The 21,619-nt window shown below is 47.3% G+C and overlaps 1 protein-coding gene across 1 annotated transcript in view; it reads left to right on the plus strand.

Moving 5' to 3' along the window:
- The window catches only part of LOC107109836 (complement C4-B-like), a gene marked incomplete at its 3' end in the record, with an annotated part of 70,630 nt that overhangs the window by 43,477 nt on the left and 5,534 nt on the right, over positions 1-21,619 (plus strand). The window contains exons 10-20 of the mRNA XM_015410548.1: positions 200-315; positions 1,571-1,738; positions 3,517-3,696; positions 5,612-5,794; positions 7,605-7,760; positions 8,349-8,475; positions 9,171-9,242; positions 13,152-13,340; positions 14,585-14,714; positions 18,220-18,290; positions 21,072-21,211. Coding sequence (XP_015266034.1) covers positions 200-315; positions 1,571-1,738; positions 3,517-3,696; positions 5,612-5,794; positions 7,605-7,760; positions 8,349-8,475; positions 9,171-9,242; positions 13,152-13,340; positions 14,585-14,714; positions 18,220-18,290; positions 21,072-21,211 — 1,532 coding nt within the window. The remainder of the gene's footprint in view (positions 1-199; positions 316-1,570; positions 1,739-3,516; positions 3,697-5,611; positions 5,795-7,604; positions 7,761-8,348; positions 8,476-9,170; positions 9,243-13,151; positions 13,341-14,584; positions 14,715-18,219; positions 18,291-21,071; positions 21,212-21,619) is intronic.

Below are 21,619 nucleotides of genomic sequence, written 5' to 3' on the forward strand. Positions count from 1 at the left end.
GTGTGTGGTGTGGCCTAATATGCAGCTGTATTGTCATGGGTGTGGCCTAATATGCTAATGAGTTTCTGCTGTTGGGTGTGGCCTATTATGCTAATGAGTTCCTGCTGGGCTTTTTCTACCAAAAAAGCCCTGCAAATACTGGTATCAAGGAAGGGAAGATCATCTCTGTTTCTGTTACCTCAATGTCCTTTTCCCTTAGGTGGAGAGTTGGAAGAGCAGGAGCTTGCCTCGGTGAAATTTGTGTCATCACCATATTCAGTGGACCTGTCCCAAACCTTGCGGTATTTTGTGCCTGGAACACACTTTCAACTGGTGGTGCGTGTTGCGTGTCTTACAGTGCCTATGGCCCATACCGTATGTGTGTGTCAGTTGTTTTGTTATACAGGACGTCACACAACAAGTCCTAGGTTGTAAGCTGTGCACTCATTCATTCACTTCATAGGACCGCAGAAGCTTTTCCTGGCATGGAAATAAAAATGCCTGCGAAAGCAGACAGATCTCTACATGCCAGGCTGCTTGTTGGCAGCATGAGTAGGGTCAGTTATTTTTTTTAAGAAAGAAAACCAATACAGATTTTCCAGTTAGATTACAGAAGTGGGAAATGCTGGAAAAATCAGCCGAAGTTTCGTCTGCGAAAACACTTAGACTTCTGAGGTGATGAGAGAAGTGTGTTGTGGAGATCAGGAAGCTAAGCGCTTCTGAGGAAAGAGGGCAGCAAAGGGGTCCATCCACTGAGAGCGAGCGCCCTGTCTTGGGTCACCTGTCATGAGACCTGGCTTGGTCGGAGGCAGTAGAGGCGTCTCTGATTCCCCCCCCCCCAAAAAAAAACTCTGGGTGAAATGTGTCCCAGAATCACCAGTAACATTGGCACAAAGGCCTCTGTGGTTCACAACCCCTTCCCTATGTGCCAGTATGGTTGCCAACCTCCAGGTGGTGGCTGGATATCTCCTACAATTAGAAGTGATTTCCAGATGACAGAGATCAGTTCACCTGAAGAAAACGGCTGCTTTGAGAGGTGGACTCTGTGGCATTATACCCCATTGAAGCCCCTCCCCAGAATCCGCCCTCCTTAGGCTCCACCCCCCCAAATCTCCAAAGGCTTCCAACCCAGAGCTGCTTCCAGATGTGTACAGGGCTCCCTTAGGTAACATTCCCCAAAGGAACCTAAAAGCTAGAGCAAGCGAATCCCTGTTGTGCACAATGCTCCCTCTAAAGCTGTGGAATCTTGTGAGAAAAAAATTTACTTTGTGAGGTACCGGCATTAAAGTTGTGAGCGAGCGATTTGGCTACTGCATAAATTAGTTTGCTCTGGAGCCCTCCTTCCTGAGCTAAGGCAAAAATATGTGAGCTGGAGGCTAAAAAACTGTGCGCTAGCTCGCACTAACTCAGCTTAGAGGGAACACTGGTTGTGCGTAATAAGGCCTTTCCGTGTCCTTTTGCTCTCTGAAATCGGCATGTGCACATTCGTATATTATCTCTTGTACTGACCTATTTGTAGAAACTGTTGTGTGCTCCATTTGTAGATACGCAGCTATGTGTCGTAAATCTCTGTTCCTCCCTGCATCCACAGGCTACAGTTTCACTACCAGATGGTTCACCCGTTCCCCGCCTTCCAGTTCACTTCTCCACCCAAATAGAGGGCTCGTCCCCACAGAACACCCAAGTGAATACCGACAATCGTGGAATTGTGACGCATGCAATCACCACTCCTGCTACAGCTAAAGCCATCACTTTCATGGTAGTATGCACTTCACCCACGCTGGAGGGGGGAGTTAGAAGGGAGGGAGTTAGAAATTAAGAAGGAGGGAGAGTGGGAAATCAGAGAAGAGAAGAAAGAAGTCCTTGAAGCTGGGATGCTCCCTGGACATAGCCAGCATGTGATTGTTTTATGTTTCTTTTCCTGAGGACCATAGCCTGTTTTCCACTGTTTTATGTTTCTCTTCCCTTGTTCAGAAAACCTTAGTAGGTTTGTTGGGAGATAAGGTGAATGATTATTTGTTAATAAAATCTAAGTCCAGTCGCACTTTAAGGACCAACAGAATTTTCCAGGCTACGCACTTTCATGACTCAAACCTCACTTTGTCAGATACAAATAAAAATAAAGATGCATCGGCCATAAACACTGAAGATCCATAAGCACTGGATGTTTATGGTTTATTTTTACCAATATATTTGCTTCCCACCACACAAGATGAACCAGGGGGACTGCGGTGGCGCAGGCGGTAAAACGCCTGCTTTAGTAACATCACTCGGGCAGCCACTATGGCTGTTCGAGCACCACCGCGGTCGAGGTGAGCTCTCGACCTTTATCCCAGCTCCCGCCTACCCAGCGGTTCGAAAGTAATTAGTTGCAAGTAGATAAATGGGTACCCACCCTTAGTAGGGTGGGGGGCACCCTGCCTGAGGTCGGATGGTTGGCGGCGGCGGCGATGGCGGCGGACGAGATATCGGCTCTGAGATCGGAGAGATCGGAGATCGGAAGTGGCGTGGCGAGATGGCGGCGGTGAGATGGCGGCGGCAGCAAGTTACAGCGATCGACATGGCGATCCCTGGTGGCCAGGAGAGAGGAAAACACCCAGGCGGCTGCTGAGACGGGGCACAATGATGACGTCAGACGCTGGCGCAGCGGAGCCAGAAGGACGTGGCTGGGACCAGCAGAAGACGCGAGTCGTGCACCCCATAGGAAGAACTATCACGAACAAGAATGCCAAGCCGAATGAAGTACCGAGTGCCGAAGCCGAGGAACGAACATCCCAACCACCACCACAAGGGTGCTGATAGGTAACCCTACCCTATACAACTCTGTGGCCCTAGTTAAGGAAAAACTTGTGTGATTAGCACCAATTGTAAGCCGCTCTGAGACCCTCTGTGAAAAGAGGATTCGAGCGGGATATAAAGTTGAAGGTTAAATAAATAAATAAAAATTAAATAAATAGAGGGGGCAGCCAGTCTAGAAACAGACTGTTCTAGCCCCTCATCCTCTAACAGAGCTCAGCACTCTTATTAAACCACAATTCCCGGGTTCCTGTGTGGCAAACTGCTATGACCCTTTAATTGCTGTGTAGGTAGCTTGAGGTGGATAGCGTTGTTGGTCTTCAGTTGAAGATCGGCATTCAAGTGCAGTAGGACCTTAGAGACCAACAAGATTTCCAGGGAGCCATCGACTCTAATTTGGGGGAACCAGGTTTGATTCCCCACTCCTCCACACGCAGCTTGTCAGTGACAAGTTCTTTCAGAGCTGTTCTCTCAAGAGCAGTTCTCTGAGAGCTCTCTCAGCCCCACCTTCCTCACAGGGTGTCTGTTGTGGGGAGGGGAAGGGAAAGGAGATTGTAAGTCGTTCTGAGACTTCGAGTGAAGGGCGGGGTATAAATCCAGCTCTTCTTCTTTAACTCTGGACAGCTTATGACTTGGAACTCCTGTTGGTCTCTAAGGTGCTATTGGACTCAAGCCTAACTATTGCATTAAAGGTTACAGATCTGCTCGGTGAACTGTGCATATCTTTGTTGCCCCTCGTAGATAACGGCAGGTGCAGAGTCTCCCGCCGAAGTCACTCATACCATCAAAGCCATGAACTCCCCAGGAGGCAGTTACTTGATCGTTCTCAGGCAGAGTCACCAGGACTTGAACCCAGGAGACACCCTCATGCTGGGACTGAAGCACATGGGACCCGACGACTTCTCCAACTTTTATTACATGGTAAATTCTTGCTGCGTGGTGGTAGGCCTCACCATGTCTGGGATGAATGAAAGTCGCCAGCAGAGCTTGCCGACTGTTTTGATTTCTTGCTTGCTCCTGAAGTATGTCATTAACCTACATACCTTCAGGACCATCCCTCTCTTATGCCCCAAGAAGAGCATTATGCTTGGGAAGGAAGAACCTCCTGGTGGTCCCTGGCCTGGGAGAGATCCGGCTGTTCTCAACCAGGGCTTTTTTCGGCCCTGGCCCCCACCTGGTGGAACTCTCTGCCTGAGACCATCCGTGCCCTGCAGGATTTGTTACCTTTCCGCGGGGCATGTAAGGCAGAGACAGGGGTCATTTCGTAGAAAAAGAGGTGCAGGAGCTCATTAGCATAAATCATTAGCATAACTCATTAGCATGACTTATTTGCATATGCCACACCCCCTGACATCACCAGAAGTGTGTCAGAAGGCTCCACTGGACTGTTTTGGATTACTAGCTATTGGGGGAGGGGGGGAATGTGCAGATCTGTCCTCGCAGAGGAGGGAGAGCTTGTACCTGAACAAAACTTGGTCTTAAAGGTGCCACTGGACTTTTTTGGACCGGGGGGGCGGGGGGGGCTCTGCAGCTTACCTGGCTGCTTCTTGCTCTGACTGAGGGCTGCTGGGAGCAGGGGGTGGGGCTTGTTGCATGTGCCCACCCCCTGGGCTCTTTACTGCCGGAGCTCCGCTCCTGTGCGCTCCTGCAGGAAATGACCCCTGGGCAGAGATATGCCAGGCATTTGGTTGAGGACAGTGACAGTACAGCATGTAGTCCGGCACTCTCATGCCCTCTATTCTCCTCAGCCGCTATCTCGGAGGCCTGTGAAAATTTTTCCCCACCATCTTGGACCAGCCAGATTAGCTGATGTCTTATTAGAACAGTATGTTTGATATATTTATTATTGTTTTTAACTTTTGATTATTTATCATATGTTCTCTCCTGCTGTAAGCTGCCCTGAGCCTTCCTCGTAAGGAAGGGCAGCCTAAAAACCTAATTGAATAAATAATTAAAATGAATTAAGCCACAAGTAGGAGTGATGCTCTATTGCTGGAAGAGGGGATCTCAACCCGGTTAGTCCACCCACCAGCTTTGCAGACAGGGCCACGAAAATGAGCTGAGTGTTATGGCAGCCAGTGCAGGGAGGAACCGCCTGGAACTGTTTGTTCCTCAGGGGGTGGAATGGGAAATGCCATCAAGTCACAGCCGACTTATGGCGACGCTGTTGAGTTTTCCTGGCAAGAGACATTCAAGGGTGGTTTGCCGTTGCCTGCCTCTGCAGAGCCTTCCTAGACTTCCTTGGTGGTCTCCCATCCAAGGACAATCCAGGGCCAATCTTGCTTAGCTTCTGAGATTGGGCCAGCCTGGGCTATCCATATTTGGGCGGTCTCCTGTTCAAGTACTCACAGGAGCGGCACTTGCTTAGTTTCTGAGATCTGACAAGATGAGGCCAGTCAGGTCAGGGTGTTCCTCGGGAAGGCTCTCTTAATTTTTCTCCTCAGATCACCGACAGAGCCAGTGATACCAGTAGAGACCCGCCACCATGGGTTTTGAAAACAATATCTCATGCAGTCACTCCTGGTCTGTACCATATTGAGTTGCAAGTGGGAGGTCACGTAATGGCATGTTCTTTCCCTCCCATTAAAAAAATAAAATCCTCAATCCACGTGAAAACTGTTCTGTCAGGGTCATGGTTTTAGCCTGGGCTTCTGCCTGTTGTGCAGATTTCCCATCCGAGGGTCACCCAGTGAGCTTCAAGGGGAGTCTATTATGTGAGGTGAGGGAAGCCTGCAAACATGCCACCCCCCCCCACTTTGCAGTCTGAAGTGGCACTGTCTAGGCCGGACTGCACCACGTTCTTCACGACTGTTGTGACGTGTCTCTTTGCTTCCAGCTTTTGAACAAAGGAGATATTGTCTTGGCCAGCAGCGTGACTCGTGGCTCCTATACTGTCGTCCCCATCCGCATCACAGCCAAGCTGATGCCGGCGTTTCGGTTTGTGGCCTTTTACCGCCTGAGGGACAAAGTTGTGGCGAACTCCATCTGGGTGGATGTTGTTGACACCTGCGAAGGGAAGGTGAGCAAAATCTTTATCCTACCTTTCTCCGGGGAGTATGTGTGCTTCTCCTCTCCTCTCCATTATCCTGATAACGTCCCTCTGAGGGACGTTAGGCTGAGAGAGAGTGACTGGGCCATGGTTACCCAGTAAGCTTCACAACCAAGTCAAGACTTGAAGCTGGGTCTCTCCAGTTGCATTGTAGCACTCTACCCACTACACCACATGGGCGGTTGAGCGCACTAAGGCAGGGGTGTCTAATTTATGGCCCACAAGCCAGAACTGGCCCATCCAGGGTTCTTATCTGGCCCATGAGCAACTGATTGCCTTTATTGCCAGATGACAGAGGCTGTACGTTAGGTCCCTGTATACTGTCCCAGAGCCATCATGGTACAGTGGTTAAGAGCGGCAGACTCTAATCTGGGAGAATCTTGTTCTCTCAAGAGCAGTTTTCGAAAGAGCTCTCTCAGCCCCACCTGCCTCACAGGGTGTCTGTTGTGGAGAGGGGAGGGGGAGGGGAAGGAGATTATAAGCCTCTCTGAGGCTCCTTTGGGTACTGAAGGGTGGGTAGAAATCCAATCCTACTCAGCCCTACCCACCTTCTGGAGTAGATATAAATTTACTGCCTACCATTTTCTTCTCACCTTGACACAGAGAGTACTCCATCTTTCTGTGTTTATACCTCTGAGGATGCCCGTCACAGTTACTGGCGAAATGTCAGGTTCTACAATGCCAAGACCACGGCCACACATCCTGGAAAATCTACAGCAACTAAAGTCTTTTGGCCCAGAAACATTTGCCACATCTTGTGGCAATGAAGTCCATATGTTAATGACATGTTGTTGTGTGAAGGAAAATGTGTGTGTGTGTTAAGTGTCGTCATCTCACTTCCAACTGTAGGTGACCCTATGAATTAATGACCTCCAAAAAGCCGTATTGTTAACAGCCTTGCTCAGGTTTTGCAACCTGGGGGCCGTGGCTTCCTTTATGGAGTCAATCCACCTCATGTTGGGTTTTCCTTTTTTCATGCTGCCTTCCATTTTCCCTAGCATTGTTGTAATTTCCTGTGAGTCTTGTCTTCTCACAACATGACCGAAGGACGATAGCCTCGGTTTAGTCATTTTAGTTTCTAGTGAGGAGAATTCTGGCTTGATTTGATCTGGCAGAAAGGCAGGATACAAATTTGGACATAAATAAATAGAACCCACTTATTTGTGTTTTTTGGTGATCAGTGGTATCTGTAAAACTCTCTTCCAATGTCACATTTCAAAAGAACCATTTTTTTTCCTGTCAGCTTTCTTCATTGTCCAACTTTCGCATCCATACAGTAATGGGGAATACCATTGTGGGAATTATCTGGATTTCGCTCCCTCGGGTCTTCCTCTTTTCCTGCTGCTTCCAACTATTCCTAGAATCATTGTCTTTTTGAGTGAGTCTTGTCTGCTCATGAGGTGACCCAAGTACGATGGCCTCAGTTTAGTCATTTTAGCTTCTAGTGAGGAGAGTTTGGGCTTGATTTGATGTAGAACCCACTTATTTGTTTTTTAGGCAGTCTATGGTACCCAGACTGACAAGGAACTTCACTGAATGATCCTGAAGCAGAAAAAAATACAACTTGAGAGAAACAAATTGCCAGGAAGGAAGCTTCTTTCCTTTCTGGGAGCAACACTTGTGGTGCTCCTGACTGTGGAGGGAGAAACAAAGGCAGTCAGTGGAAAACAGGAACAGGGAAGTGGTGGGCAGGCAAAAAGGGAGTGAAGTGTATATGAATAATCAGGGATGGGTAGAATTTTAAAGACACTTTTCTTGTCACAATGTCCTCCATCTACAGCTGCGTCTCAGCATATCACAAAACCCCGGTCAGCTGCGGCCTCAGCAGCACGTGGAACTCACCATCGCCACCGACATGAAATCTTCCGTCTCACTTGCTGCCGTGGACACGGCCGTCTATGCCCTCAGTGGGAAGAATCGCCTCACTCAGGGCAAGGTACCGTCATATTTCTCCCACCCCTCTTCCGTGCCGTCTCATTTCCAGAGACCGTGAGGTGGCCCCCAGAAACACAAACGTCCTTCTCAACATTGTTGCCGGTTGTGTGGCTTTCTGCCACTGGCTTCTTGTAACCCATATGATTATATGTATATTTAAAAAAAATACCTACCCTGTCTTTCAGCCAGTGGCAGTGCATATCTCTGGGGTAACTTACAGTATCCATTAAACACTCATGATGAAACCGGTTAACTTGATGACTGGATATTTTCAGAAGTCTCAAGGACCATTGGGGGGAGGGGTCTGTGCAAGGGTTCCTTGTTTCTCTTTCCCCACTCCCAGCAGCCATTTCCAACCCTGAACGTTTATTCCTAGGATCACCAAACCTGTTTGGAGTAATAATCCTGTCAGTCGGGAGGCTGCAGTGGGGCAGAGAAAGGAAGCAAAACTGTGGGATCCTAGCCCTCATTTTCAAGATTCACTTCTCTGTGCACATTCTGCCACCCAACTACATGTATCTTTCCATTGTTTCTTATCCACCCTCCCATAAATTACCCACAACTCTTTTTCTTTCTTTCTTGGAACCAGGTCTTCCAGGCCATGGGAAGTTATGATCTGGGCTGCACAGCTGGCAGTGGGGAAAACACCCTCGGCGTCTTCACCGATGCTGGACTCTCCCTCCGGGCAGGCACCCTGACCAGCCCGCTCCGAAAAGGTGAACGGCCAGGGTCATAAGAACATAAGAGACGCCAATGTTGGATCAGGCCAAAGGCCCATCCAGTCCAACACTCTGTGTCACACAGTGGCCAGAAATACCAGGTGCCCTCAGGAGGTCCACCAGTGGGGCCAGGACATTAGAAGCCCTCCCACTGTTGCCCCCCCCAAGCACCAAGATGACAGAGCAACACTTGCCCCAGAGCCCCTATCTATGCCTTGTGGCTAATAGCCACTGATGGACCTCTGCTCCATGTGCTTATCTAATTCCCTTTTGAAGCCGTCCATGCTTGTAGCCGCCACCACTTCCTGTGGCAGTGAATTCCAAGTGTTAATCACTCTTTGGGTGAAGAAGTACTTCCTTTTATCCGTTCTAACCCGACCGCTCAGCAATTTCATGGAGTGCCCACGAGTTCTTGTATTGTGAGAAAGGGAGAAAAGTACCTCTTTCTCTACCTGCTCTTTCCCATGCATAATCTTATAAACCTCGATCATGTCACCCCTCAGTCGTCGTTTCTCCAAGCTAAAGAGCCCTAAGCGCCTTAACCTTTCCTCATAGGGAAAGTGTTCCAACCCCTTTATCATTCAAGTTGATAAAGAAAAGGGTGCAGCTGGGGAGTGTGAGCCGTGGACTATTCTTGGCTACAGCCTGCATTTTGTTCTCACTATCCCACCTTGTTCTTCTGGCTCCCGCAGCCCATGGATGTAATGTGGATGTTTCCCGGAAGAAGCGTTCGTTGCAGTTGCAGACTCAACTCCAGGAGAGGCGTAAGTGGTGGAAGGGGAAGGGGAAAGGAGGAGGATTGGTGGTCCCATGGAAATATCACAGAATCACAGAATGACATAGTTGGAAGGGGCCCTACAGGCCATCTAGTCCAACCCCCTGCTCAATGCAGGATCAGCCTAGAGCATCCCTGACAAGTGTTTGTCCAGACACTGCTTAAAGACTGCCAGTGGGGGGGGGAGCTCACTGCCTCCCTAGGCAGCTGATTCCACTGTTGCACAACTCTTACTGTAAAGACGTTTTTCCTAAGATCCAGCCGGTACCTTCCCGCCCTTAATTTAAACCCATTATTGCGAGTCCTATCCTCTGCTGCCAAGAGGAACAGCTCCCTGCCCTCCTCTAAGTGACAGCCCTTCAAATACTTCGAGAGAGCAATCCTGTCCACCCTCAACCTCCTCTTCTCCATCCCCAAGTCCCTAAGCCTTTCCTCACAGGGCTTGGTCTCCAGGCCCCCTATCATCCTCGTCGCTCTCCTCTGTACCCACTCCATTCTGTGCCCCAGAGAGCCAACATGATGTAGTGGTTCAGGTGTTGTACTAGTATCTGGGACACACAGGTTCTAATCCCCGCTCTCCCGTAGAGCTTGCAGTGTGACCTTGGGCCAGTCACACTCTCTGAGCCTTCACAGTAGAACAGATTTAGAGTCCGGTGGCACCTTTAAGGCCAACAAAGGTTTATTCAAGGTATGAGCTTTCATGTGCATGCACACTTTATCAAATACACATGCACATGAAAGCTCATACCATGAATAAACCTTTGTTGGTTTTAAAGGTTCCACTGGACTCTAAATTTGTTCTATTTCTTCAGACCAACACGGCTGACCAACTGGATCTACTTCACAGGGTTGTTGTAAGCTGCTTTGGGTCCCCATTAAGGGAGAACGGCAGGCTATAAATAAAGTAAATAAAATTGAAGAAGAAGAGAAGAGATTGGATTTATACCCTGCCCTTCACTACCCAAGGGAGTCTCAGAGCGGCTTACGATCTCCTTTCCCTTCCCCTCCCCACAACAGGCACCCTGTGAGGTAGGTGGGGCTGAGAGAGCTCTGACAGAAACTGCTCTTTTTCAAGAACAGCTATGCCAGAACTATGGCTTGCCCAAGGTCATCCAGCAGGTGCAAGTGGAGGAGTGAGGAATCAAACCCGGTTCTCCCAGGTTAGAGTCCTCCCACTTAACCACTACACCAAACTGAGTCCACCATGCATACAAGCATACCAGGCTGCCCTTCTTACACTCTACGTTCCTGACCAGGAATTAAGATCACAGGGCAAAGAAGCTCATTTGTTGGGCACACGAGGCAAGGCCTTTTCAGTGGCAGCCCCCTGATTATGGAACAGCCTCCCCAGGAAGGTGTGCCTGGCCCCCTGACTGTCGATCTTCAGGAGGCAGCTGAAGAAAACTTTATTTAGGAATGCATTTAACTAATTTAGTTTTTATTTATTGGCAGTCCTCATTGAGATCTGAAATTGTGATCTTTGAAGTGGTGTTTTTTAAATATAATTGTTTCATTTACACTGTTAGCTGCCTTGAGTTCCTCAAGGTAGAAAGGTGGCTGGAAAATGTTTTAAATAAGTAAGGATGAGTATATGGTCAATGTTTTTCTCTCTTTCTGTTTTCCAGCTGAAAGAAGGTTGGGAAAGTTGGGCTGAACTTAATGGGAGGGGGCCTTGGTTGAGTGGTAGAGGCTCTGCTTTGCATGCAAATGGTCCCGGGTTCGATCCCTGGCATCCCAGGTTGAAGGATGAGGCAGTGGGTGATGTGAAAGACCTCTGCCTGAGACCCTGGAGAGCCACCATCAGTCTAAGGAACATAAGAACATAAGAGAAGCCAATGTTGGATCAGGCCAATGGCCCATCGAGTCCAACACTCTGTGTCACACAGTGGCCAAAACCCAGGAGCCATCAGGAGGTCCACCAGTGGGGCCAGAACTCCAGAAGCCCTCCCACTGTGGCCCCCCAAGTGAAGGCTTGAGGGTTCAAATGAACGACATGACACACAGATCTGCTGAAGCTCTCTCATCCGGACTGGCTCAGTAGCGTTTTATTAAGGCTTTTTCCTTTCCCTCCCCCTTGCCCTGTATATGAAAAAGCTACAAGCAAAGGCTCTAAACTAGAATAACAGGATGTTCTCTGCCCATGGCTCACCTTATCTTTACCCGACTCTAGCCAAGTTTCTTCTATCAGTGGACTCAGCAGACCTTGTGCGCTACTGCCCAATCTCCCTGTGGGAACATAGAACTCTGGGCATGCCTCCAGAGGTTCGCCGTCCCCACACCCAAGCACCAAGAATAGAGAGCATCACTGCCCCAGGCAGAGCGTTCCCTCTATACTTTGTGGCTGAGAGCCACTGATGGACCTCTGCCCCATGTGGTTATCCAGACCCCTCTTGAAGCTGTCTATGCTTGGAGCCACTACCACTTCCTGCATCAGTGAATTCCATGTGTTGATTACTCTTTGGGTGAAGAAGGACTTTGATTTATCTGTTCTAAGCGTGCGGCTGATTAATTTCATTGAGTGCCTTGAAGGTCTTGTATTGTGAGAAAGGGAGAAAAGTACTTCATTCTCTGCCTTCTCTATCCCATGCCTGATTTTGTAATCCTCTATCAAATCACCCCTCAGTCATTGTTTCTCCAAGCTAAAGAGCCTTAACCTATTTAACCTTTCTTTATAGGGAAGATGTTTCATCCCCTTAACCATTTTAGTTGCCCTTTTTTTTTTGCACTTTTTCCAATGCTATATAATGTCTTTTTTTGAGGTGTGGTGACCAGAACTGTACACAGTACTCCAAATGAGGTCGCACCATTGATTTATACAGGGGCATTATGATCCTGGCTGATCTGTTTTCAGTTCTCTTCCTAATGATCCCCAGCACAGGTTTTTTAATTGCAATCATACACTGAGTCAACATGTTCAGTGAGTTATCTACCAGGACTCCAAGATCTCCCTCCTGATCAATTGCCGCCAGTTTGACCCCATCAATGTGTATTTATAGGAAGATAGATCAAGATAGAACTCACTGGAGAAGACCCTGATGCTGGGAAAAATTGAAGGTCAAAGAAGACGGGGACGGAAAAGGATGAGGTGGTTAGACAGTGTCATAGATGCAACGAACATGAAATTGAGCCAACTTCAGAGGACGGTGGAAGACAGGAGGGCCTGGCAGGAGCTGGTCCATGGGGTCGCGAAGAGTCGGACTCGACTGTGCGACTGAACAACAACAACAAAGATCAAGATGGGTAGCCGTGTTAGCAGTAGAAAAGAGTAACTTGTTTTATGCATTGGCATGTGCCCCATTTGTGAGCCGCCCTGAGCCCGTTCGCGGGGAGGGCGGGCTATAAATTAAAATAATAAATAAATATAGTATCACCTTCAAGACTAACAAAAATTGTGGCAGGGGAGGAGCTTTCTTGAGTCACTGCTCACTTCTTTGAAGTTAAGGGTTGTAAGAGAAGGGTGCAGCCAGGGAGTGTGACCTCTGGACAGTTCCTGGCTACAGCGTCAAAGTGAGCAGTGACTCATGAAAGCTCATTGCCTGCCACAATATTTGTTAGTCTTTAAGGTGCTACTGGAATCTTGCTCTTTTCTATTTATAGTTGCGATTTTTGGCTCCAATGTGCATTACTTTGCACTTGCCCACTGACCTCGATGGTCCAAGAAGCCGCTTCATGTGCAACTAGTGTCCTCCACAAATGTGTGTAAGAACATAAGAAGAGCCCTGCTGGGTCAGACCAGTGGTCCGTCTAGTCCACCATCCTGTCCCACACAATTTCCAACAACAGGGCAGAAGGGGGAGCATGAAGCACGGGCTGTCTTTCTTCTGGTCTGCCTTTCTCTCGATTCACATACATTCCCATTTTATCCTCCCCCCCCGCCCCCGTTCCTTCCCCTTCCCAGTTAAGAAGTATTCAGACCCCGATGATCAGCGATGCTGTCAGGATGGGATGGTGAGGATTCTCATGCCCTTAACGTGTGATCAGCGGGCACAGCGGGTCCAGGGCCAATGTGGCATCATTTTCCTGGAGTGCTGCCAACATGCGACTCAGCTGCGACGCAGGCACTGGGGATCCAATAGTCTTGCACGGAGTGAGTAGAGAGTCCGGGACTAGCTTTTTATTCCTGCTCTGAGTGTGATAAGAGAAGTAGGACATCTGTGGTTGAAGGCGTCACCCATGTTCTGGATGGGGCTGCACGCCCTTTGGAGGAACGGGTCTGTAGTCTGGGGGTGCTGTTGGACCTAATGCTGGATAAACAGGTGGCAATTGTGGCCAGGGGTGCCTTTTACCAGCTACGACTGCCTAGCCAAAGAGAGATCACGGGATAAGTGAGTAGAAAATAGTCACTGGCAACCGTGATATATTTATGAATATCACTCTTTTATAGATTTTCAAAATCTATTAATACTAATACATTTCTGTACATTCGTACAAGAATAAACATCAAAAAATGATTCCACAATGTTGACAAGCGCAGTCCGATAATCTAAGGTTCTTCCAAACAGTAAATCTTCTTTGTGTCTTTCTTGTACTACTGTTGGATTGTAGACAAATAGCATAAAGGTCACGAATCCGCAGACAGGCTTGATCCAACACCTGTTTCATAAGGCTTCTTCAGAGCAGAATACATGTGAACTTAGTGAATCCTTTTCTTCACCTCTGCATGCTGTCTCTCTGCATAACGCTCACACTCAGTGAAATCTTCTCTTATTCAGCTTCCTCTCTGGATGCTTTCTCTCAAAGACAAGCATTATGAAACAGGTGTTTGAGCAAGCCTGTCTGTGGATTCGTGCCCTTTGTGCTATTTGTCTACAATCCAATACTAGTACAAAAAAGACACAAAGACGATATACTGTTTGTAAGAACTTTGGATTATCAGACTGTGGCTGTCAACATTGTGGAATTATGTTTTGATGTTTTCCAAGGCGGCTAACAGATTAAAACATGCAGGGCTATTTTGGGGCAGGAACGCACAGGAACGGAGTTCCGGCTGGCTCCTGAGTTGGCCACGAAAATCACATTTTAAAACCAACCAAAACCATACCAACAGATTATGAAAGCAATTAAAAAATTAATGTCAGAGTGGAGCAGTGGATAGAGGGTTGGGCTTGGACCAGGGATACCCCTTCAGCCGTGAAAGACTTTGGGCCAGTCACTATCTGCCAACCTCCCCGGCCTCACAGGATTGTTGTGAGTTTAAAGTGCAGGGGGAGGCTGCTCTGAGGACGAGTGGGATAAAAATGTAATAAAATAAAATGCATAGAAATGCACTAAAACTCATCTGGGGGGGGAGCAGGGGTCACTCTCAACCTGGGGTCTCTTCTCTTCCTGTAGCACATGGCCAAGAAGAAGAGGAGGAGGAGGATTTCTTTGGTGAGGATATTGTTCATGTTCGGAGCGTCTTTCCTGAGAGCTGGCTTTGGAACTGGCGTTGGAAAACACATGAGGTGGACGGGACCAAAAAGTGAGTCATTTTGTGTCATTTTTGCAATGGTGCCTTCCTCTGTTTCACAGTTGCCAACCTCCAAGTTGGACAGCTTCAAAAGGGAATTAGATAAGCATATGGAGCAGAGGTCCATCAGTGGCTATTAGCCACAAGGCATAAATAGGGGCTCTGGGGCAAGTGATGCTCTGTCTTCTTGGTGCTTGGGGGGGGGTCAACAGTGGGAGGGCTTCTATTGTCCTGGCCCCACTGGTGGACCTCCTGATGGTACCTGGTATTTCTGGCCACTGTGTGACACAGAGTGTTGGACTGGATGGGCCTTTGGCCTGATCCAACATTGGCTTCTCTTATGTTCTTATGTTCAAGTAGGAACAAACACACAGGGAACACGGCAAGGTCAGACAAACATAAAGAAACACCGTGCTAGAACAAAACACACTCTACTAATATGCACTTGTGTCTTCATATATTGATTTAAATACAATAGAGACTGTAGTATATCTTATACACATACATTATAGTACAAAAACCTAAAGTACATTATATATCTACCAATAGAAAAGTCCACAGCTACAGAGACCTATTCCAATGCTGTAGACTATCTTGCTCCTGATAAGAGACTGATGATGAGAGATGCAGCAGGCTGTCTACAGCACCGGAATAGGTCTCTGTAGCTGTGGACTTTTCTATTAGTAGTTATATAGTGGACTTTAGGTTTTTGTACTATAAATGAATGTGTATAAAATATACTGGGTCTCTGCCCAATGTTGGAAACAAGAGAAAATACCTGAAATTGGGCAATGGATACAGAAATTACTTTTTATGGCAGAAATGGACAAATTGATGAGAAAACTTAATAACAAACCTGCAGAAGAATTTTTTGAGGACTGGAAAGACTTTAAAGAGTATTTGGAAAAATACTGGGATGTAAGAGACAATTTGCTTTGCTTTGAGAACTATTGAGATAATAAGAAAATTTAAATGTTTAATAATTAGAAAATACGTTGCCGGTAGAATTCTATATAACGGGAAGAAGAATTAGGGGGAGGTTAAGTATGAGCTGGAGGTTGGAGCACTGTGGGAAGCCAAAGAGGGGAGGGGGAAAGAGGGAAATGGATATAAAACAAGTATTAATTTGTATTCTGTGTGATCATGAATTATATCCTAATAAATTTGTTTACCAAAAAAAAGATATACTGGGTCTCTATTGTATTTAAATCAATATATGAAGATACAAGCGCATAGAGTGTGTTTTGATCTAACACAATGTTTCTAACCTCCAAGTAGGACCTGGAGATCTTTCAGAGACCCAGAACTACACTGGATCTCCAGCCAACAGAGATCAGTTCCCCTGGAGGAAATGGCTCCTTTGGAGGGCGGACTGTACAGCATTATACCCCACTGAGCTCCCTTCCCACAAACTGCTTTCCCCAGGCTTCCCCACCAAAACCCCAGGGAAACTGCTTTTACCTTGTTTTATATGGGCTTGCCCCTTGTAAGCCACTCTGAGCCCGCTTTGCGGGGAGGGCGGGGTAAAAATCCCAATCAATCAATCAATCAATCAATCAATAAACCCTTGGTTGGCAGAAATTATCACCGGATACCAGAACCTGGGGGCAAACTTAGAACAGGAGTGTGAAGCCAGAATCATGAGTCGCTGAGCCCAGGGCCTAAAGGGTAACTCCTACCCTCAGGGAAGCAGAGAGGGAAGCAGTAGAATAAGTTCATGAAAAGACACTAGAAAGGCACAGTGACAGTCACGAGTCCTCTCTGCAGTGGTAAACTTCTTTCGGAGTTGTTCTTTTAAAAAGCCAAAACAGAGCTCCTCCCTGTATGTAGAAAAGTAGCCTGTCAGGCAGAAATCTTCAAGCCTAGCTGTCCTAGCCTTTTCTGTCCTATGCAGAATTACTCCAGTCTAAACCTATTGATTTCGGTGGGCTCAGATTGGAGTAACTCTGCATAGGATTGCCCTGTGTGGGTAGGAATCTTTTTTCCATGAGCAGACATTGTCATGTGAACCCCACCCACTCACCTCCAGTCTGACGTAGGGTTGCCAGTCTCCAGGTGGGACCTGGGGATCCCCAGAATTACAGCTCATCTCCAGCCTACAGGGGTCAGTTTCCCTGGAGAAAATGGCTGCTTTGGAGGGTGGACTCTATCCATAGCTTTGTACCCAACCAAGGTCCCTGTCCTCCCCAGACTCCACCTCCAAATCTCCAGGAGTTTCCCAAGCTGGATCTGGCAACTCCATCCTCCTATCCCCCCCTACCCCCCCGGGGGGGGGGGGGGGGGCTAGCAACCTTAGTCTGAAGTGGAACTGACAACAAAGGATTAGCATCTTGGTGAGAACCAGGCCAAGGGCTCAGACGTTGACCTGCAGACCGGAATGTCGGTAGCTTGACAGTTCAACACCCTAGTGCCGCTTGACAGAGTGAACTCCCGTCTCTGGCCCCATCTCCTGCCAACCTAGCAGTTTGAAAGCAAGAAATTGCAAGTAGATAAATAGGTACCGGTTTGGTGGAAAAGTAACAGCATTCTGTGCACCTCGGCGTCTAGTCATGCTGGCCACATGACCATGGAGAAGTCTTCAGATAGCACTGGCTCTTCAGCTTGGAAACGGAGATGAGCACCGCCCCCTAGAGTTGGATTCGACTGGCTTTTGAGTGAGGGAAACCTTTACCTTAAGGACTCAGCCAAACTATTAGCTTGCTTGATGTCCTTTTAAGGCTCGGTAATGGGCTGCCTGGGTAGGAAGAGGCCCTCTAGGAACAGGGGGCTTATAATAATCAAAGACATCTTGAAGGGGACAGATCCAAAGGTTCCCAGTTTGAACCCAGGCTGCTTCTAATACACATTTCGTGGGGTTAGCAGGATCCAGGTGGGCAGGGGTCATTTCGTAGAAAAAGAGCTAGGGGAACTCATTAGCATAATTCATTAGCATATGCCACACCCCCTGACATCACCAGAAGTGTGTCATAAGGCCACACCCCCTGACATCACCGGAAATGTGTCATAAGGCCACACCCCCCGCCCCCAACGGCCCCAGCCGCCACTGCCGGCCTTGCAGCTCCACTGCCAAGCCCCATGAGGGGCCCGGCGCCTGCTCACAATTTTAATGCCAGTAGCTCACAAAGTAGAATTTTTGCTCACAATACTCCACAGCTTAGAGGGAACATTGCTCATAATAATCAAAGACATCTTGAAGGGGACAAATCCCAGGCTGCTTCTAATACACATTTCATGGGGTTAGCAGGATCCAGGTGGGTCCTGGAGATCTTCTGGAACTATAACTGACCTCCAGACTACACAAATCAGTTCCCCTTGAGCAAATGACTGCTTAGCATGGTGGACTCTATGGCATTAAACCCAAACCCCACTGAGGTCCCCCCCCTGCCCCAAACCCCCCCTCCTCAGGCTTCACCCCCAGATCTCCCAATCCAGTGTTGACAACCCTGTCTCTTCTGCATACTCCTTCCCACTCCCTGTTTTCTCTGGGCAAATAAGGCCTTACTTCTGTCTCCCATAGGGAAAAGTTGCTGCTTCCTGACTCCATCACCACCTGGGAGATACAGGCCGTGAGCATCTCCGCTGAGAAAGGTCAGCTGAGCATCTGTTGTCTCTACCAGTGTATGAATCTAACCCGCACATCCCCGTGATCACCTGTGTTTACAAGCGGTAGAGCCTCTGCTTGGAATGCAGAAGGTCCCAGGGATCAGGTAGGAGGTGATGTGAAAGACCTCAGCCTGAGACCCTGGAGAGCAGAGGTATCAAACTCATTTGTTACAAGGGCCAGATCTGACATAAATGTCACCTTGTTGGGCCGAGCCATGTGAGCCAGGTACCAGAGATATAAACTTTATAAAGCACACCAGCAAACCCAATTAACAATATTATTTTTTACTCAAAATACAAACAGAAGCAATTGATTCCTACCTGTGAAAGCAATTGAGTTACTGGGGAACCCACTGAACCCCCAGTAAATGTATTTAATCATATGCAAGACTAGGTTTTTCCCCAAGGGATACCGGACATTTCCGGACATACCAGTTGCTTGAGGGCTGGGTAAGAGCCCTGGATGGGCCGGTTCTGGCCCCCGGGCCTTATGTTTGACACCCCTGCTGTAGCGCCTCTGGCAGTCTGAGTAGACGATAACTGACTGTGATGGACCGAGGGTCTGATTCAGTATAAGGCAGCTTCCTGTGTGTTCATATGTTCTCCTCTTGAAGTGAGGAGTGCAGCTGGCCAGGGGGGAGGAGGGTGCCTCCTCTGTGCCTGGGAAATTATTGAACCAGAGGAGAGGCCTCTGCTCTTCCCCTCCCTCCATTCCAAGTTAATTTTTGGTCTTTGGCACAGGATCTTTTTTCTTTTCTTTTTTAACTTTAAACTTTGTTGTCAATAAGCAGATACAATAACATATTGTAACTATTACATTAATAACAACAGTAGTAAGAACAGTGAGAATACTGTTGTGCGAAAAATAAAATAGTTGGTTCAGAAAATTTAAAACCCATTTATACAGTTAATTTTATAAAGAAATCATAGTGTTTTTCTCTCCTCTATTTCTGTAACTTTCCAAGCAGCTAGCAGCACAGTGAACATGACTCCCAACATGATCTTTGCTAGGCCTTTGTCTCAAGAGCAATGCTCCCTCTAAGCTGTAGAGTCTTGTGAGCAAAAATTCTACTTTGTGAGCTATGGGCATCAAAGTTGTGAGCGAGCCATTTGGCTACTGCATAACTTAGTTTGCTCTGGAGCCATCCTTCCTGAGCCAAGACAAAAATGTGTGAGCCGGAGGCTAAAAAATTGTGAGCTAGCGCACACTAACTCAGCTTAGAGGGAACACTGCTCAAGAGATATCTTTCCTCCATCTTGTACACAGGAACCAACATTTGCATTACATTGTTCATGAATCTAAAGAATTTGGAAACATTTAGAAATAAAAGATTGGTATGCACCTGCCATTAAGTCAAGGAAGCCAGAATATTTGCAATAAAGGCTTTCCTACATGTAGAAACTCACATCACACCTCCAGCCAGCAGACAGTGCCTGACTGGCTCAAACAGTGCCTGACTGTCTGACCTGAGTCAAGGGAACAAAGAACATCCTGAAATTGTAACATTCTTGTCTTTGTCATTTAGAGATTCTTGCATTGTTTTGCAAAAGAGCATCAGGGTGCCCCATTGCCTCTGGAATGTGTGAACATCTCCTAGGCCCTGATGGCCCATATTAACAGTTTCAGTTTATGATTTCTATGGCTCTACTGAAATGTATGGGACCAATATGGTATAAAAGGAGGCCAGAAGCTTCATTTCATCACTGACTCTCAGAGATCCAGGGAAGGCATTGTCTTTTGTGATCTCTCTCAGTCCAGAAGCTTCTGTGCACGGGGAAGTCTTTGTTCCATATATTTAACCACTGACTGTCTTCTTTTTTAGAAAGTAAGTACTCTGTTTTGTATTCCTTGCTTGTCTTTAGCTAATAAACAGTTTTATTGTTTAAATAACTTTGTGTTGCATTCCAGCTAACTTTAGTTCCTTTTAACATTCTACCCCGCCCTGGTAAGGGGTACTCACCAGACCATTACGAACCTAAAGGGGGTGGGAACAGGTGCAGGTAACACTTTATACAGGGTTAGTTTAGACTGACAAGTGCTACAGTTGCATTTTTTCAAAAAAATACAAATGCCACACAAAATGTTTGGATAAAGAGAATACATCATAAAAAGAACCAACAACTTTAAATAGTATGATATGTTGTCGAAGGCTGTTGTAGATTTTTCTCCTCAGGAAACAGGAAACCTCCTCAGGAAACAATCCATATACAAAAGAACCTCCTCAGGAAAGCTCCTCCATTAGCATGTTCACAGCCTGGGGAACTCCTACAAGATAATGGCTCAGCCCTACCCCACCTTCCTGAGTAGATATAAATTACCTGCCTACCATTTGTCCTCTCACCTTGACACAGAGAGCACTCCATCTTTCGGTGTTATACCTCTGAGGAGGCTAGTCACAGCTACTGGTGAAACGTCAGGTCCTACAATGTCAAGACCACGGCCATACAGCCCGGAAAATCTACAACAGCTAACTAAATAGTATGAATAACACTTTACTAAACCATCGTTATTGTATCTAATATTGAAGCGTAATCAGCTTTGGTAGATAAGTATACCAAGAAGGGAAACCAAGTTGAAGTGAAATTGGAATCAGTAAAGTCTGAGGTCTTAGAAAAGATAGCATCTGGTCTTGACTTTGGTCCACTTCTTCCAAATGAACATGCAGACAGGCGAGTCAACATTCTATCCATCCACCCGTTCGTCCTCTTTTCTCTCTTTCGCCTCTCTTTTCGCCCACTGACGCTCATTTGGACTTGCCTTCTCAGGGATCTGCGTCTCGGAACCTCTCCGAATCACTGTCTTCCAGGAGTTCCACGTCTCTCTGAGGATGCCGTACTCGGTGAAACGCTTTGAACAGATAGAGCTGCGCCCAGTCCTGTACAACTATCTGGCAAATCCGATCACAGTAAGTGAAACTCACACGACGTGGTGCGCTTGTGGGTTGCCCTTTGCTGTTATAGGATTTTTGTAAGCTCCGTGGGGCAGAAATATTTTATTTATATATTTTTTCAGGGCTATTTTTGGGCAGGAACGCACAGGAACGGAGTTCCGGCTGGCAGGAGCATAATAGGCCACACCCAACAGCAGACACTCATTAGGATTGGCTACATTAGGCGTGTGTGGCCTAACATGCAAAGTTCCTGCTACAAAAAAAGCCCAGGGTTTTGACAACAAAGTAAACAGAATAAGAAGCAAAAGGTGGGTGTGGCTGGATGACCACACTTCCGGTAACATGTGGGGTGTGGCCTAATATGCTAATGAGCTGTACTGTTCAGGGTGTGGCCTAATATGCTAATAGGTTTCTGCTGTTGGG

Source organism: Gekko japonicus, unplaced genomic scaffold (genome assembly GCF_001447785.1).
Source record: "Gekko japonicus isolate JY-2015 unplaced genomic scaffold, Gekko_japonicus_V1.1 scaffold2919, whole genome shotgun sequence".
In the NCBI taxonomy this organism is placed as follows: Eukaryota; Metazoa; Chordata; class Lepidosauria; order Squamata; family Gekkonidae; genus Gekko; species Gekko japonicus.